The sequence below is a fragment of the Mirounga angustirostris genome, unplaced genomic scaffold, assembly GCF_029215605.1.
Source record: "Mirounga angustirostris isolate CCGP_5_RB_7025 unplaced genomic scaffold, mMirAng1.0.hap1 SCAF_13, whole genome shotgun sequence".
NCBI lineage: Eukaryota > Metazoa > Chordata > Mammalia > Carnivora > Phocidae > Mirounga > Mirounga angustirostris.
Genome location: NW_026991721.1, coordinates 55,871,351 through 55,889,712, shown reverse-complemented (window position 1 = coordinate 55,889,712; position 18,362 = coordinate 55,871,351). Strand labels below are relative to the sequence as shown.

Below are 18,362 nucleotides of genomic sequence, written 5' to 3'. Positions count from 1 at the left end.
CCATTCAGAGACCCTCATCTCCTCAGATGCTGAAGAACTGCTCCACAGAGCCAGACTCTCCTCCACTCCTGGGGCTCAGGGAAGGACTGCTGTGGCCTGAAGGCCTGAAGTCAGGGCTCACAAAAATTCACATCAACCTGGAACCCGGCCCCAGGGAGTTCACAATCAGCCATTCAATCAAACTGTGCTGCCTTTGAATCTTCTGGAAAATAGAGTCAGAATCTATGTCTGCAGGAAAAACTTGAAACATAAATCACTGAGGAACAAGACTATGTTCTTCTAGAACACAAAATGAAATGATTCTATGGAAACCAAGTGATCACCAAGTGACCCCCAACTCTCTTACTCTATACAAAGGGCTCAGAAAGGGCAAGTGTTTTCAGAAACAACTTCTTTCTGAGTTGAAGTGCCAGTGCCAGGAAACCTTGGCTTCTGCTCTCCAATGTGGTGTTGCTGGAACTTCTTCCCTGTGCTTCTCATTCCGGCTCCGTCTGACTGAGCTTCTCCAGGCCTCAACTCAGCTCTTTTACCTACAGGATGCTCACCAAGGACTTTGTCAGCAACATGGTGCTGATTCTGCAATAAGGGGCTAAGGGGCAGAGTGGAGAGGGGTGCTTTATTGGAAGAGAACAGATCTAGGCTTCAGTTCAGGCTTTCTTCCAATTTGCGGTGACTACTGCCGAGTCTCTGGGCCTTAGTTTCCTATTCTGTTAAAACAGAAGGCTAAGAATGAAGATCTCTTCCTGAACTAAAATCCCATTTTTCTAAAGATCCTGAGTCTCTTTACCTTAACCCTAAGTAAAAGCAAGCTGCCATCAGGTCACAAATCTTTCTCAGTCCACAGCACTGACTTGGCATCCCCCTGCCCCTGATGAGGTATTCAGTAGCACAGGAGAGCTGCTATTTGATCGTCACAAAAGGTACCACCAAAAGGTGTCCTGTCCTATTCCCTGGAATCATGCCATTTACTCTTCCCCCTTTCAGAACCAGTTTGTTCCATGGGAAACTGGTTTTATGGTCAAATATGCTTGGGAAATAAGTAGCAATGAGGATGGTGTGGAAAGAATACATGCATGAGAAGGTAGCATTGTGAAGAACTGGAAACTAGATGTGGAGGTACGAGTCAGCTGAGAGAGAAGTATGGAGCAGATTCCTCCAAGTTTCTAGACTGTGGTGCTAATACGATACGTGGTTAGAGCAGGTGAAGCAGATACTGTAGGGGAAGACAGGAAGTCTAGGTTTGTGACATCTAAAAGGAGCCATCTGAGGGCTCCTTCACCTTGGGGGCACGATTTATCTGTAAAACAAAGGGGGCTCTCAAAATGGGCATGTCCCATACCTGTACAATGGACTATATAATTCTGAAGGATTGTAATCATTTAAAAAAAACAAAAACAAAAAGAGTAGCAGCAATGTAGAATAGAGATGAATAGTTCGTTTTTTATTCCATGACCCTGAGAAGTTTTAAATGACAGGATGAACTATGAATCTCCAAGACGGGGATATGCAGGAAACTATTTCCAAATTTATTTGCTACCAAAACTTTTATTCATGCTATTAACATTTAAAGCACACAAACTACAGGGAGGCCTGCCTGGCTGGCGCAGCTGGAAGAGCATGTGACTCTTGATCTCAGGGTCGTGGGTTTGAGCCTCACACTGGGTGTACAGATTACTAAAAGTAAACAAACAAATAAATAAGACATACAAACTCTAATTTTTTTTGTAATCGTAGCTTATTTTGGGAAGTAACGTTTTACTGTAACATGGCCATGCCCATTCATTTACTTATCAGCTATGGCTGCTTTCCTGCTACAATGGTAGTTATGACAGAGACCATATGGCTCGAGAAACCTACAGAACTTATTATTTGGCCCTCTCTAGGGAAAGCTTGCTGACTCCTGATTTGAGGAATAAAATAAGGTATGAGGAGTCCTGCTAGAGTGGAGAGCATCTCTTTTCTATGCAGAAGGGCAGGACACCCCTGAATCCTAAGAAGCTTGCTCTGAAAGTTACACAGCACAGTGTAATTGTTATGAGTAGTCTGGAGCCCGACTGACTGCCTGGGTCTGAACCCCAGCCCTGCTATTTAATAGCTACAGACTACAGCAGTCTCGTCATCTGTAAAATGGGGATAACAACAGTACCTACTTCATAGGATTACTCTGATAACACATTAATAATTGCAAAGCCCTTAGAATAGCTCCTGACACATTAAAAGCACTTCATAAAAGTGAGCAATTACTCTTTTCTCTCTCTCACTGTGTAGAGAAATAGTAAGCTTCCTGTCCTGGGGATGTGCAAGCAGAGACTGGTCTGCAAGACTACAGTAGAGAGCTTAAGCTATGACTTCCATGGTGCAATCCAAACTGGAACACAGACTCCAGGATTCTACGATTCTAAAACCGTATGGTTTAAAACACCATGACTTTGGGCGCCTGGGTGGCTCAGTCGTTAAGCGTCTGCCTTCGGCTCAGGTCATGATCCCAGGGTCCTGGGATCAAGTCCCACATCAGGCTCCCTGCTCAGCGGGAAGCCTGCTTCTCCCTCTCCCACTCCCCCTGCTTGTGTTCCTGCTCTCGCTCTCTCTGTCAAATAAATAAATAAAATCTTTAAAACAAAACAAAACAAAACACCATGACTTTATAATTCTTTAAAATTAACAAGCCAATGATGCTGGCATCTTTCCCTTATGCTCCCCAAGAATGTGCTCTGGAGTTCTTATCCCCAGGGGAAGCCTGCACTACCCCTCTATGCCGCAAGGACAATCATCTTACAAAGTGTTGGGGTTCCCTCTCTGAGGAAAATAAAAAAGCTCCAAGAGTCTGCAGGAGAATTTTGTTTCCACATCTAAGAATAACTTTGTCGGAGAATGTTTCCCTTTCTTCATGTTACAAAATGAGATACACACATACTCAGAATACAAATCAGCAGCCAAAATGCCCTTGGCTGGCAAAAAGACAATGCTGCAGAAGAAGGCCCTGCTCATTTGTCCGGACAGTTTGACAAGGGAGAAGTAGAACTGCAGAACTAAAGGAGACCTTAGAGATCATTAAGCCCAACACAAACATTTCACAGATGAAATGAGGAATAGATGACTGAGAGAGCACAACTGCTCGCCCAGGACTCAGGATTCAATGCTCCTTCCTCCAACTACAATGGTTCTCAAGGTCTCCATCTGGCTCAGGAGGCTGCAGAAACTGCCTGGGCCCCCAGCCTGGGCTCTGTCTGTGAGTCAGGTCAATTCTTCTCTCAAGGAATACACTCATCTGGACTTGAGAACATCAGCAGACCATTCTAGTGCTGGTGTTCTAAGTCTCTGAGTATTTCAGTGAAACTTTCATGAGAAAATCATTGCAGAGGACTTTCTATAACTGATTTGGTGGTCCTGTCCATACAACTGAGGATTAGAAATTCCCCTGGGGCTGGAGCCTGGGCTACCTTGGGTAACACAAAACTCAGAAAGGAGCCCTGCCCAGGGCATAGTAAACCCTAAATTCTGAGTCCAGCTCTCCACTGATTTGCTGTGCAGTTTTGGGAAGGTCACTGTTCCCATCTCAGCTCCAGGTTCTTCATTTGACACTTAGAGAGTTGAATGCAAGTCTCTAATGTCCTTAAGGCATAGCATTCCCAAGTCCTAATTCTGTAACCTTCAGGCTTAGGTAGAAATCCATTCACAAGTGCCAGGCCTCCAGTGAGGGAGGAATTAGATCACTAGAAGTCCCTGCTCTGCCTTATAAAAGAGGTTTTATGAGGCCCCATTCTTTCTCTCAGGTTCCTAACTATAATTTTAGGCTCCATCAAATAGGATAATAAATAAAGTGTGTACATTAGTGAGATAAAACCATTTCAGCCCTCCCTTCAATCTTTCTGCACTATCATAAATCTTTTTCAGTTGGAGAGCCCCTACCACCTTAAAGGCATTGATCCTCACATCAAGGATGCCTTTTAGACTAATCGGTTTATTGACCATCAGATTTGTATGTCTGAACAAAGCTCTCTGTCTGACTCTTGCCTTGACCCCCCAAGTCTCCTTGTTGGTAGCCGAACAAGAGAGTGTGGAGTAAGTAGGAGGGAGACCTAATTACAAACAGGCTTAAGCAAGTGTTAGTAAAACTGAATCTGTCAAAGTACCCTGAATTTTCTGTGGCATTAGAAGCCACAAAATCTGTGTGCTGGGGGGAACCCTGGTGGATGGGGGAGGGTCAGTCAAGCCCACTTCTATTTTCCAATTGCACAGGTTCACACAGGACTTGCTTAAAGGAGAACGAGTGCATTCTGGTCCTTTCCAGGAAATGTTACAGCCTGTGAGAGGACAGTGGGAGGAGCTGCTGGACATTTCAATGGGGCTTCAGGAAGATTTCCGCACATGGGAAGGCAAAGCCTTCTATTATTCAGACATTCTCACCGTAGAAGGGGTGGCCTGTGGAGGGAATGAGTGCCCTGGGGCTATGGGAGTGAAGGCCAGTCGGTCAACATGGGCAAGGCAGCTAGAAAGGAGGTCCCTGCTGGGTGGTGGGTACTGTGCACACAGCATCAAGGTGACAGAATCAGGAGTCTAAAAGCTAGAGAGAAACTTAAAGATGACCTAATTCTGCCTCTTCATTTTACAGCTGGAAAAACCTAGGTCCAAACCATGGACATAAATTATCCAAGGTTACACAGAACCACGTCTAGAATCCAACTCTTTTGGTTTCCGTTCCAGGCCTCTTTCTGTTCCACTAGAGTAGGTGTGTCTATATACATCTATGACCATATGTGTGGATTTAAGGGAAAATACGTATGTATAAGCCTGTTTACCTATATGTTCATTCAATTCCACCTGAGGTACCTGGAAAAACGCCCTACTACTGCCATCCCTCTCTGAACAAATAAAATTAATCTCATGAAAAAGGTCAGTAAATTTAACCTGAAACTTAACCTGAGTGATATCATCGTTTTTTAGTTGTGCTGCCTGCTACTTGGATGGCACTGGACACATTACTTTCCTGAGCCTCAGCTTTCAAACTTGAATGAAAATAATAGGACTCTAGTGTAGATTAAATGAGAGGGTGATTATGAAAGCAAATCCTCTAACAGGTGAGAGTTATGTTGTTTAAATGTAAGTTGATGTTAACATCTAGGGGCAATGGTAACTAAAGAGAAAATAACATGGGTATTTTAAAGAAAAGAAAAAAAATGCAGCATTTTCTTCTAATCTATTTAATAGAGTAATAATATACTGAACCACAGACTATCAGGCTTAGTCTGCAGCCTCCCTCCAAGGGTACGTCAAGCCCCTGCTGGTACAATTTAAGAAATAAGCACCCCCTCCATCCAAAGCCAGCCACGCCTCTTTTGGACAGCTCCAACAAGGCACAAAGTCTTCTTATGGAGTCCAAGTGCCACTCAGTAATTTCTAAACACCGGTCCTCATTTTACCCAGGGGAGCGTTCTTGTATTAAAAATCAGGTGTGAAGGTGAAACCATTAGTCACCCCACTGAACCTCAAGATGAATGTAAGCAATCTGACTGGACAGATGGTTTCTGTCTTCCCTGAGGACTCCATGTACACACCTTGCTCTCACAGTGTAGCTTCCGCTAGGGAGTGTTTCTCATGTGGAGGGCAGTTCTGCCTCCCCAAGAGATCTTTAGAAATGTTTAGAGATATTTTTAGTTGCCGTAATGAGGGTTTGCTGGCATCCAGGGAGCTGAGGCCAGGGATTCTGCTGAGCATCCTACAATGTACAAGTTGGCCCCCCACAACAAAGCATCTGGTCCAGATGTCCACAGTGGCAAGGCTGAGAAACCCTGTGCTAGCTGGAGGAGTCTTCGCTGTCCCAGGGTCCACTGGCCTTCAAAGGTGCCCTCTGTTCTTTCCTTTGAAATGCAGTACCAGCTCTTCCTAATCACACTTGCTGGCCAGGTGCATACTTCCTCCCCCCTCCCTCACTGCTTTGTGTCTCCCCAAAGCTGGGTACATGATCAAAGAGGATGACCTTTTCTGGATGAGGAAGGTCAATTTTTTGTGTGAGTAGGAGAACCTCTTAAAACAGTGTCTTCTACGAACCACGTCAGACTATGGACTCTGAGAAACAAGCTGGGGATTCTAGAGGGGAGGGGGGTAGGGGGATGGGTTAACCTGGTGATGGGTATTAAAGAGGGCACATATTGAATGGAGCACGGGGTGTTATACGCAAACAATGAATCATGGAACACTACATCAAAACTAATGATGTAATGTATGGTGATTAACATAACATAATAAAATTAAAAAAAAAAAAACAGTGTCTTATAATGTCAGTTGTAAAAGTTCCCTTTCCTTTCTTCCTAAGAGACAAATCAGTCCCAACCAAGGGGCACAAGGAAAGGAGGAGACAGGCTGTATTTACTGAAAGCCGCAGAGGATGCTTGGTAAGTTCGGTTCTCGGTCCCGGTGTCCACTGGGAGGTGGAAGGTGCCTTCAGTACCACAGGAAGACGAGTTCTGTGGCCAGGCCTGTTTCATCAGCAGAGTTGCTTAAGGGAAGACACAAGAATGGCATTAGGCAGAAATAAGAAGTGGGCACCACAATCACAGACACAAAGCAAGGGTCTTGTGCTGGATGGAAACATATAACCCAAGGGGCCCTGTTCAGACACACAGGATGGTTCAGCCTTTCTGAGATGGGTGAGTGGGTTGGGAGGAGTGCTGAAGTGAGCTTCCGAATGATCTGAAACCAAGGAAATCTGAGCTTAGCCTAAGAGAGCCAGGATTTTCTACCCACTACCAAAAACCATGAAGATGCTTATGAATCCCACCTCCTACTGCCTGACATTCTGGCCTAAGGCTCTGGGATATTCCTTAGCCGCTTTCTTAATATGTAGCAACTTGGGAGCCTCTGACTGTGTACTGGGCCAGATCAACTGAGTCCTCATTTTTTATGCCTGAAATCTCACCTGGGGGGCAGTATTTAATAAGTTGTTCTCAAAGAGAGACCTCAAAAGAGTTACCACGTGATATGAACGTTGCTGGACTGTCATCTCTTCTGAAGGGACTGAGCTTTGGCAGTTCAGAAGGCACAGGTTGTCCAGTGGGGCACTTCCCACTCCTTCTCCTGTACACCCAGCTAAGGCCAGACAGATAAACCTCTTACACACCTTTTATACCTCCTGGGGAGGTGCTGCTGGTGCCCCACTTGAGATGTCCCCTCATGAATGAGAGAGGATCTGCTGGGCCAATAAGAAATTCTATGTCAAACGTGGGGCAGGTGTAAAACAGAGATGCGGCCCAGTTTGAAAGAAATCTTCAGAGACTTCCCAGGCTGACCTGAAGCTCAGCTTGAGAAATTTGAAGGATGATGCTTCATATGGATCTAGAAGTGGGGAATGACTCAAAAAACTTACCTTCATGGTATCCTGTGGGAAAGGAGAGAGGAAAGAGGGTTTCAAAGGGGGGAAAATGCCTAACTTCTTAGAGATTTCTCTTGATATACTTTCTCCTAGAGGAGAAACCATTTTTGACCCAAATTTCTTAGAGTAGGAAGAATAATTTTAAGAGTATCTTTTGCACTCAGATAAGATCTTGGACACGAGGGGTTTTAAAGAACATTAGCAGGACGGGGGGCTACACTGGTAACAGCTGTATACACTTGAAATGTTTTAACGAGGGGCTAAGGTAAAGCAGGGTGGCATGAGAAGTATGCCTATACACCCTAATTCCACCAAGGCAAGGGCAGTCCACCTCCAGAGAGATCCCATAACCCCTCTGCCCAACCAGGTAACAGGTAGTACCGGGGAAGTACTGTCACGGAAGTACTGGGGCCAGAGGAGGAGGTCAAGGACTCTGTTGTTTTGCCGAACTAAGGCTAGAAGTGTAGCTGTTCTGGGCTGACACTGCACTTGCATTAATGGCCCGCAATATATACAGCAGATGCCGAGAAATGAGAAGGAAATCATGGGCAGGAAAGTGACACTAAAAGGAGAATTCTGGCAGAAGAAATGGAGATCCAGCAGAATTCCATGCAGAGTCCAAAGCCTTTGCTGGATATCAAGACATGGCTCTGCGGACGGACAACCTGGAGGAGGGCAGTCAGTTTTAAACAATTATCTTAAGGTTTCCTTTCCCCGGCATGGGGGAGGGGAGTTGGGATTAATAAAGGATCCAATTAGTATTGAAACCTCTTATCAAGATGTCTCCAAATTTAGAACCTGCCACTCAATGTGGCTGGGAAGCCCTGGTCACTCAAAACAACTCCCTAAAAAGTAAAACAGGTAGTTCTGAGAAGTCACATGTCCTCAAGACCCCATAGGGACTCCATAAGGAAACAGGAGGGCTGAATTTAGCCACAGAGAATTTGGGTGTCCTGTTCCAGTCCAGTTTTTTCCCCAAGTGGTGCATAATTTACCATAATTTTCATCATAAGCCAAAAGTCTGACATTAGTCTGAAGGACTGCATGACAAAGTAAATCAAAATTAACCAAAGAGTAACTGAAGCCTACACTGCACTCAGCACTGAGGGGAGTGCCACGGTGGACAGGAACGCACGTGGGTCATGGTCACTGCACACGAGGTATTCATGGGCCAGCTGGGGATGCAACACAGCCACACGCCAACCAGAGAGTGAACAAGACAGCATTATACACAATAAAATAACATTCCCAATTAACCAGGAAAGAAGCAAGTGCGACTGTGCCTTTGATTATGTCTTATCTAAGTGAGTGAACTAAACTACGTATGTTCTTGAAGACGTGCATATTTTCTTCTGGTTTCATTGAAAAAGAAAACAAATACTAGTATTTTCTCCATTTCTCTCTATATTTTAATACTTAATAATTTAAATAATTGGACAAATATGAAGACCAGGAAAACCAACAAATATTAGCTGTCAACCTGACTTCCTCATTGGTTGGTTGTACCATATGATCTTCGTCTTCCATGTACAATTCTAAAGTAATCCATTCTGTTGGTGGTAGCAGTTCAGAGCTCAGTTGTGGGGAAGACAATCCAACGGAAACTTTGGAGGCATAGTAAGAGAGGAGGCTGCTCTGGCAGGCATGCCTGCTCTTGGGTACCATGGAAGGTACCAACTTTTAGAAATGTTCTATATTTTGAACTGGGTGGTAGTTAAATACAAGTGTATACATATATCAAATATTACTGAGCTGTACATTTGAGACTAGTACACTTTATGTACTACTGTATATGTGTTATTCCTCAATTCACAAAGGAGAGAGAGACAGAGACAGAGAGAACCCTTGGCAGTGAAGGGCCATGGCCCAGTCACAGCATGCTGCCCACATCCAGGTGCTGGGTTGTTCACTTCCTGGGATACGGGGCCCTCTCGCCCTCTGACACTTGGAACAGTCTGTTAAGCACACTTACAAGGAGGAGAGGCAGCAAGGGACCATCATCCTGAATAATGCAGTAAGTCAAGAAATCTGAGTTCTAACCTGGGCTGTGCCACTTATTAGCTGGGGGATCTTGGGCAAGTCACCTAACCTTCCTAAGCTTCAGTTCTGTTGTCTCATAACATAGCAGTAATACTCTCTCCCTGACTGCTTCATACTGTTCATGTGAGGATCAAAAGTGAAGTGTCATCCAGTCTTAGAGTTTCTAATTTTGGCATCTGCTCATCTTCCATCCCCATAGTTATGGACAGCTCTAATTTAAGTTCTCATCATCTCTTAACTGATCTACAGCAACAGCTTCCTCATCATTCTGTTTTTAAACCTGCCAACTCCAATCTCCAAACTGCAATCAAGAGATATTTCTAAGACCCAAACTTAATCACAAAATCTTAAAAACATTTGATGGTTCTCCACTGCCTACAGGCTAAGGCTGAACTTCTTGTACGGCATTCAAAGCCCCTCATGATCTAGCCCTGTGATCTCTCTAGACTCTCACTGTTCTTTCTCACTTTCCAACCCTACACTACAGCCACACAAACTTTATCATTCCCAGATTATGCCAAGGAGTGTCACAGTCACATCTCTATATTTTTGCTCACATTGTTCACTCTTCCTGGTATGTCTTTCCCCAAATGCTACCTGGTAAAAATTTATTAATCCACCATCATGAACTTGCCTCTACTATGAAGTCTTTTCTTTTCCCACCCTTTGACCACAGTCCGTACATATATCCCATATGGTTCGCTATCCCAATTTCTGTGATTCTTAGAAGCCCCTTGCTGGGGCTTGTGTGTCTCCCCGACTAAACTGTGAGCTCCTTTAGAATAGGGATCTTGTCTTATGGTCTTTATCTTTAAAGGGCCAGTGTAGGGTCGGGCACAAAACATTTTGTGAAGAGAAGAGCTCTACACATACTTTTTAGTATTTCTATTTCAGATGCTATAACTAGAGGGGTAAGGAAGCATGAGAGCTTCTATCACTTTTTATGGAGTCTTCTGTCCAAGTTCATATATCCTGAGGCAAACAAAAAATGAGAAACAGGTCTGTGACTAGCAAAAATTAAAATAATACATAAGAGGATAGGCTGTTAACATTTAAAGGGACCTAAGAGATCATCTGGAATAAAACACTACCTATGGTCTGGAGACATTAGCAAATTGCCCAAGATCACACAGCCCACAGCAGCAGCAAGGAGAAATTTTCACAGCTCATCTCCTGAAAGATGCGCCACACACAAATTCAATATTCAACATCCAAATAACTCAAGGTTAAAAGTTGAGAAAGTGTGCAGAGATTTTAATGAAAACATTGTCCTGAGCAGCCCAGGTGAGGGTAGTGAAAGTGGCAAATCCCTCCCATGGTCCCTTACTGTCTGTGACAAAAAGGACCTAGTCCAGTTAACACTGCTGGGACCCTCACAGGTGCCCAGAAGTTCCCGTGGTGCCTTGGGCCTGGAGTCCACACTGCCCATGGGACCTCACTTATTTAGCACACTTGGCCCTCACCTCTCACCATCCAGGAAAATGCCCCGAAAATGAGCCAGAGCTCAAGATCCGGGCTAAGGGAACAGATTGTATCTAAAGTCAACCAGGTCTTCAAACATGTCAGACTGCCAATGGAGATGGAAAATCTGATCCTGGGGCAGACTGTTTTTTCAGGTTCTTATAGGCGTAATCCAGGTACTCCTCCACAGGGGCTGCCACAAAGCCAAGAGAGGAGCCATACAGGCTGAAGAATTTTGTTCACTGGATTGTTTGAATTCAGCAATCAGGTTAGGATGAAAGTTTCTGACCTAGGTCAGGCAGGACGCCGGAGGTGAGGAAGGGGAAAGACGCCTTTTAGTGCCATGATCCTTCATTGCTGCCCTAGGGGACGGTTGATGTGTGTCTCCAACCCATGATTTTGCACCATCAGACATGTTCCTGCATGCTTTAGGAACTGCTGCTGAGCCACCTGGGGGAGCCCAAGCCTAAGGGATGGGATTTGGGGAGGGAAGGAGAGGGGATCTACCGTTGTTACGAGATAACACATTCATAGGCCATAATACAGATGAGGAAAAATAGCTCTCCTACCATAAGCTGAATGCAGGAACTGAAACTCTGTTGGATAGAAATGTTAGTTGAAATTACCACTAAGAATTTGTGCAAAGTAGTACACATCGCAGTTACAAAAACAGAATGTCTCAAGATAGCAGTTTCTCCCGGGCGACATAAGAAACAGTGAATGCAGAGGGTGTGAAGTGCCTCTACCCTGGAAGGAATGACAGACTTGCCATCCAGGAAAGCCCATTCATTGAGGAGAAGCACTTCCTTGATGCCATGACATCTTCCAGGTAGCTGACCCAAGTTAGTGCTCTTTGCATAGCAGAGGGACTTCACACATGACGGAGGCTTTATGTACCAGAGGAAGAAGTAAGGTTCAGGGACAAAATCATCACCTTTGGCCTCTGAAGAACTCTCCATAAAGCCCCAGAGGGCTAGGACCAATGCAGGGATACTTCACTTGAAACCTCTGGGAGACTGTGGTGCTTTAGAAGGAGCACAGGCTGTGGGGTCAGACAGACTGGGTTTGAATTCCAGCTCCACTGCTTTTTAGCTGTGCAACTCTGGACAAGTTATTTAACCTCTGAGCAAAACTGGAAGTAGGAAGATTCAACTCACACAAGACTAAAGTAAGAACATTTGTGACATGCCTTACACAGTGCCTGGAACATGGCAGGTATTCAGAAAACACATATTCCTTTCCCTTGCCTTTCCTCAGGCTTGTCATATGCAAAATAGGAACAATATATTTGTACTTTATAAAGTTGCAATGAAATCAAGTGAGACAGTAGATGAATGATTTATAAACAGACCTCTTGTGACGAGGTATTTCATTTCTATCTATATTAGTTATTCTGTTTATCCTTTCATTTTCAAGTCAGATTACCAATAATGTGATACATCCTTTGGTTTCCAGATTCTGAAAACAAGTCTCAGTTGGCTCCTGCCTCCTGCAGGGCCAAACAGTTCTTAAATAAGATCCCTGAAGTCATTAAGGGCTTGGAAAAAAAAGCTCCAAGTACCCACACTGCTTTCAGAACCAATGACAGAGTGAAATGCTTCCCTGCATCCTGAACAGATGACATCTTAGAGTACTCAGAGCTGCTAAAAATAGCTCTCTTTAAAGCAACTTCTTGGCCTCCTTGAAGAAGCTGAGAGAAATTTAAGCCCAAGAGCCTGGCTCCGTTGCAGGCTTCTACCCTGCAGGCATCTCCCGGCATCACTAATAGCTGGTTCTGGCCGGAAGCTGAGAGGAACCTACACTGCCCTCTCTGTCCTTGAGCCAGCCCTTCCTCAGCAGGACTCCCCTACGGCAGTCAGGAGAGCTGGTGAATGCTGAGGCTGGCCTCCCAAAATATGAAAGAGACCAGCTGGGCGTGCGTGCATGCGTACGTGAGTGTGAGTGTGTGTGTGTGTGTGTGTGTGTGTGTGTGTAACTCCAAAGGAAAGGGATCTGCTCAAGGTCACATCAAAATCAGTAGAAGAGTTAGGGCTGTAACCCCAGTCCTTCCAATGCCTAGTTTGGGGCTTTCCAGCACAATGTGTTAACACCACCCTCTATAGTGTATGGGTTTCTAAGGAAATGGTCAGGTTGCTGCAGTCATAGCTTACAAATATGTTGAACTTCTGAAAACACAAAACTGGGGAAGATCAAGTTAGGTGAGGGCTGATATTTTATGTCTTAAAACTAAAGCTTTATTACTACTTTACACATGCCAGGAGCTTTCCAATCTCATCTCCTTATTCCACAGTCCCAGGTTCCTCCTGTCTGCTCTCCCTAGTCTAGTTGCTCTAGTTTAACTCCTTAATTTCTCTCTGATCAACTGCAGAACACATAGCAGGATGCCTGGGTTTGGATCTTTGGGCTGGTTCCCAACTTCTCTAAATTTTAGTTTTCCCACTTGGAAAATGGGAATAACAATAGTAATGACTTTCAAAGGTTTGTTGTGATAGAAAACAAGTCAATATCCATAAAAAGCTTAAAATAGTCCCTGGCACATGGAGAACCATTCAACAAATATCACCTATTTATTTTTATTCTCTGTCCTTCCACTTCCTTGCCAAACTAATCCTCAAACAATTCCACAAACCATCACCATAAGTTCTGAACATTATGGGACCATGTCCCAGTGCTGGAAATCAGAGCCTTGAATTCACGGCCTCCACCCTCAGGGGGACCTCCTGTTACACAGTTGTGTTACCTTCCCCTTCCACTAAGGCTTTCACACCTTGACCTCTCTCCTTAAGAACGCTCCCTCTGTTCTTGCTCACCTCTCTCTCAGCAAATCAAAATCATTAGACAAGACCTCTCCACTTTCCATTGGGCAATTTATTCTAGGCAGATCTGTCCATGACCTTTTCCTTAGTCTGAGAGGAAGAGTTGTGCTCCTATGTGAGGCACTCCATTCCCCCTGCTCCTCAAAACAAAGAAGAGAACAGAACTCTAGATTTCACACCTCACCAAAGCCTCCTTGAAGGCCTGGCTTCTCCTGCATCTCTGACTTGTCCTCCCCACTTGCTCCTACCCATCAACACTTATTTAACCATGCTCATATCTAAAAAATGCCTCCTTTAATCCCACCTCCCCTTGTTCTCCTTGCCCTCGTAGCCAAGCCTCTTGTAAGAACAGGCCCTCTCTGGTAACTCCCCATCTTCACGCCCAGCCTCACCATCTCATTGACTCTGCTTCCACACGTCCCTGGCAGCCTCCTGACTATACAGACAACACAGCTTCTTCGTTCCTCACCTTAGCTGACCTTCTGCAACTACTCGCCTCATTTTGTTTTAGACCACGGAGTTCACCAAGCCAATTCACAGATCTCACAGCATTTAGATTTAAATCATTTCTATATTGTGAGATACTTGATAATGAAAACTACTGTAGTTTTTAAGATAGAACTTATCAAATTTGATTAAATCTTTTTTTTTTAAAGATTTTATTTATTTATTTGAGAGAGAGAGAATGAGAGAGCACATGAGAGGGGGGAGGGTCAGAGGGAGAAGCAGACTCCCTGCCGAGCAGGGAGCCCGATGCGGGACTCGATCCGGGGACTCCAGGATCATGACCTGAGCCGAAGGCAGTCGCTTAACCAACTGAGCCACCCAGGCGCCCAAATTTGATTAAATCTTTTATCAGAGTTAATTTCTGCAGCTTTTATTGTTTCTGCCTCATATTATACATTTTTTGGAAATATATGTCTTATTGATTAAAAGTGAATATAGAATAAACTGTTAATGCTCAGATAGATTTTTTTAACCTGTGGGTCACTGCTACCCTCACAAGCTCTGAGGGCAATGGCTTTAGCGTCCTCAACTTTGAATAATATCCAGTGTGTTCCAGAGTGCCCTGGGCATTGCAGGGCCAAAATCAATGTCTGTGGAATGACACAGCTATGTAAGCACTTTAGGGGTTAACATCACTTATTTGCATAAAATAGTTGTCTCCCAAAAAAGAGGGGGTTCATAGTATGTGTGTGCATGTGTGTACGATTACAAAATGATCCCTACTTCAGAATGAAGTAACTGAGGTTCAGAGGTCAGGTGATTTAAGGTTGCTACTTTAAGAAGTGACAGTGAAAACTCAAATCCAGGTCTTCTGACATAGCCCATGTTCTTCTCTCATTTAAATAAATATTCTAGAAGAAAGGGAATGATGGTAGGATGAGTGCTAGATTGGCCCAGAAAAACATGAGACCCAAAACCAGAAGATCTGCCAAAGGTTCCAGTCCATATGCTAGAGCTGATTCACTGGGTAACTCAGACAAAACACTGCTGGTCTCTGGGTCTCCCAAGTCATGAGAAGGGGTTGAACTGGAGGGTCTCTAAGATCTTTTCAGGCTTTCTAACTTTAGAATAATCATGACTAAACAAGAAAGTCGGTGTTACCATGGCATTCAAGGCCTTTCCACATCCTGCCCTGGGACATCTGTAGTCCAGATTCATCTATTATCTCCACCCCCACAATGTGCTTCAACCGTTCTCACCACTTCTAGGTTCCTCAGTTGCCATATCCTCACAATGCTGTCCCTTTGCCCAGGCTCTACTCTGTCCAGAATGCCCAGCTCTTCCTCTGTGTGCTTAAAAGAATGCCTCCTGCTTCTCCCTCAGGTCTCTATTGCTAGGCCCTCTGTGAAGCCTCCTGTACACTTTCAACCTCGGGCAGACTGTTGTTCTCTCCTCTGCTTCCTCTCTTCCTACATGTATTCCCTTCACAATACTCATCACACAACTATAAATTTGTTTAAATGCCAACTACCAAACGAACTATTAGTTATTCTAGGCAAAGATGACTCTTTTTCTCTATTCTAGTGTGCAGGACATTCAACAAATAAATACTTGTTGAGTAAATGAAGAGGAACTTATATAAAACCATCTACAGAGGCACCTGGGTGGCTCAGTCGTTAAGCGTCTGCCTTCGGCTCAGGTCATGATCCCAGGGTCCTGGGATCGAGCCCCCCATCGGGCTCCCTGCTCGGCGGGAAGCCTGCTTCTCCCTCTCCCACTCCCCCGGCTTGTGTTCCCCCTCTTGCTGTCTCTCTCTCTATCAAATAAATATTTAAAAACAAAACAAACCGCTACACCCCTGAGATAAGTAACACATTTCTCTGAGATTCTCTGAGAGATGAGGTATCTTGTCCAAGGCCTCACAACTAGTGAGTTGAGTAATCAGGATTCAAACCCAGGACTTTCTAAAGGCAGCATCCATACTCTTTCTCCAGCCCCTTGAATGTTAGAGAACCCATTAATTGTGAGGGTTAGTATCAGTGGTAAGACCTCTGCACTGCTCCTAGCCCAAACTAGAACAAACTTTTTTAACATTTTCAAAGCTATTTCAATCTCTATCCAAGGAGTGCTGGGCCTTTGTTGTTTTTGAAAAACAGGTTCCTTGCCTCAGCTTGAAAACCAGCTCTTTATCGTCTGGTGGCAAGTCTCTCACTCTCTTCCAAATCCACATCCAGGAAGTCTGGTGAGTGTGTGTTTGTGTCTTTGTGTGTCTCAATGGCAGCCTTAGGGGAAACTGAGCAAAGAATGGATTTGGACATTGTTTGGGAGAGCAGAAAAGGTTCTGTGAGGAGGATGCATGTCTCAGATACGCCAGGAGAGAAGAGATGGGCCAACCTTAAGTCCCAAAGAGAATGGAGGAGATTCTCTTTCCACCCCAACCCTGAGTCTAAACTGCCCCAGTTCCCAGAGGGGACTCCTAGCTGGGACTCCCAGCTTGGACAGACTGAGTCCAGAGCAATTAAGGACAGGGAAAGGCCAGCACGTGGGTTTGTTTTTTCAAACAGAGCCCGCCTTCCACCCCAGGCATCACTGCTGGTCTCCACTTTCTCCTTACCTGGAGCATAACTGGGGCTATTGGTGGGGTACAGGCTGGGATTGTAGGCAGGGGCTGCTGCCGGGTAGGCTGTAGGGTAACCTATGAAGAGACAAAAAAGCCCCAATTAGTTAGGCAAGAAGAAAAGGAAACAGAATCCAAGTCCCAGGCTTGGCCTTCAGCCTCTTTGTGGGCCCTTCCAGACAGTACATGTGACCAGCTTTTAGCCTCTATGAGAAAAGTCACGAATACCACAATCTCAACATATGCAGATTTTTCTTTTTTCTTTTTCTATTTATTTAAAAGCAGTATAAGAACTATATGTCTATATACTCACTGTAAAAAAAAAATTGAAACACCACAGAAGTGTACGTGGTAAAAAGTCTAAGTTTACTCTCACATTCCTGCTGCAACACCACTTTATTCCCCAGGGGTAGTAACAGCTATCCTTCCAGATAGTTTTCTACACTTTTTAAAGATTTTATTTATTTATTTGAGAGACAGAGTGAGCAAGAGAGAGAGCACATGTGCAGGGGCAGAGGGAGAGGGAGAAGCAAGCTCCCTTGTTGAGCAGGGAGCCCGATGCGGGGCTCAATCCCAGGAGCCCAGGATCATGACCTGAGCCGAGGCAGACTCTTAACTGACTGAGCCACTCAGGCGCCCTCTACACATTTTTATACACATATATTCAGTGGTGTTCGGGTAAATATTTAACATCTGGCTTGAGGGGATTGAAGTAGAGCTCTATGTGTAGCATTTGCCAAGTTCCATGATATAAATAACTCCCACCATGGCCAATTTCAAGCTACCAATGTCAAAAGGAATAGTTGGGAAAAGATGCTCACAACTGGCTCTCTAGCCCACAAGCCAGATCCAGCCTGCCACTGCATATTATATATAAGGTTTTGGGTTTTTTTTAATTGTTTAAAGGATTTTTTTTTAAAGTACAATCTACTCCCCAGTGTGGGGCTCGAAGTCATGACCCCAAGATCAAGAGTCACATGTTCTATGAACTTAGTCAGTGGGAAGCCCCATTTTTTTTTTTTAATTCTTACTGGGACAAAATACATAGAACATAAAATCTGTGATTTTAACCATATTAAGTGTATGATTAATTCAGTGGCATTGTGTTCAAAATGTTTTACAACTATCCCCACTATCTGTTACTAAGACTTTTTAATCACTCCAAATTCTGTACCCAGTAAGCAGTAACATCCCATTCTCTCTCTCCATAGCCCCTGTTAACCTCTAATCTACTTTGTTTCTATGAATTTGCCTATTCTAGATATTTTATATAAATGGAATCATACTTTTGTGTCTAGCTTCTTGCACATTTGTTTTGAAGAGGGGGGAGGGGGATGGGCAGAGGGAGAAACTTTTTTTTAATTTAAATTTTTAAATTAAATTTTACTTACTTAACATACAGTACAATATTGGTTTCAGGAGTAGAATTAAGTGATTATTCACTTAACATACAACCCAGTGCTCATCACAAGTGCCCTCCTTAATACCTTTCTTCCATCTAGCCCATCCCCCACCCACCTCCCTCCATCAACCCTCAGTTTGTTTTCAATCTTTAAGAGTCTCTTATGGAGGCACCTGGGTGGCTGAGTTAGTGAAGCGTCTGCCTTCGGCT

At 44.3% G+C, this 18,362-nt stretch overlaps 1 protein-coding gene across 5 annotated transcripts in view; it reads right to left on the bottom strand.

The window, feature by feature from the left end:
- FAM168A (family with sequence similarity 168 member A) overlaps nt 1-18,362 on the bottom strand; it is a 188,322-nt gene that overhangs the window by 10,447 nt on the left and 159,513 nt on the right. For 2 of the 5 annotated variants that reach the window (XM_045894400.3, XM_064576961.1), the window contains exons 3-4: nt 16,748-16,828; nt 6,371-6,496 (exon numbers count right to left, since the gene is read on the bottom strand). In XM_045894400.3, coding sequence (XP_045750356.1) covers nt 6,371-6,496; nt 16,748-16,828 — 207 coding nt within the window. Of the gene's footprint in view, nt 1-6,370; nt 6,497-11,439; nt 11,467-16,747; nt 16,829-18,362 lie in introns of all 5 variants that reach the window. The other 3 variants (XM_064576962.1, XM_064576963.1, XM_064576960.1) reach the window with 2 other exon arrangements.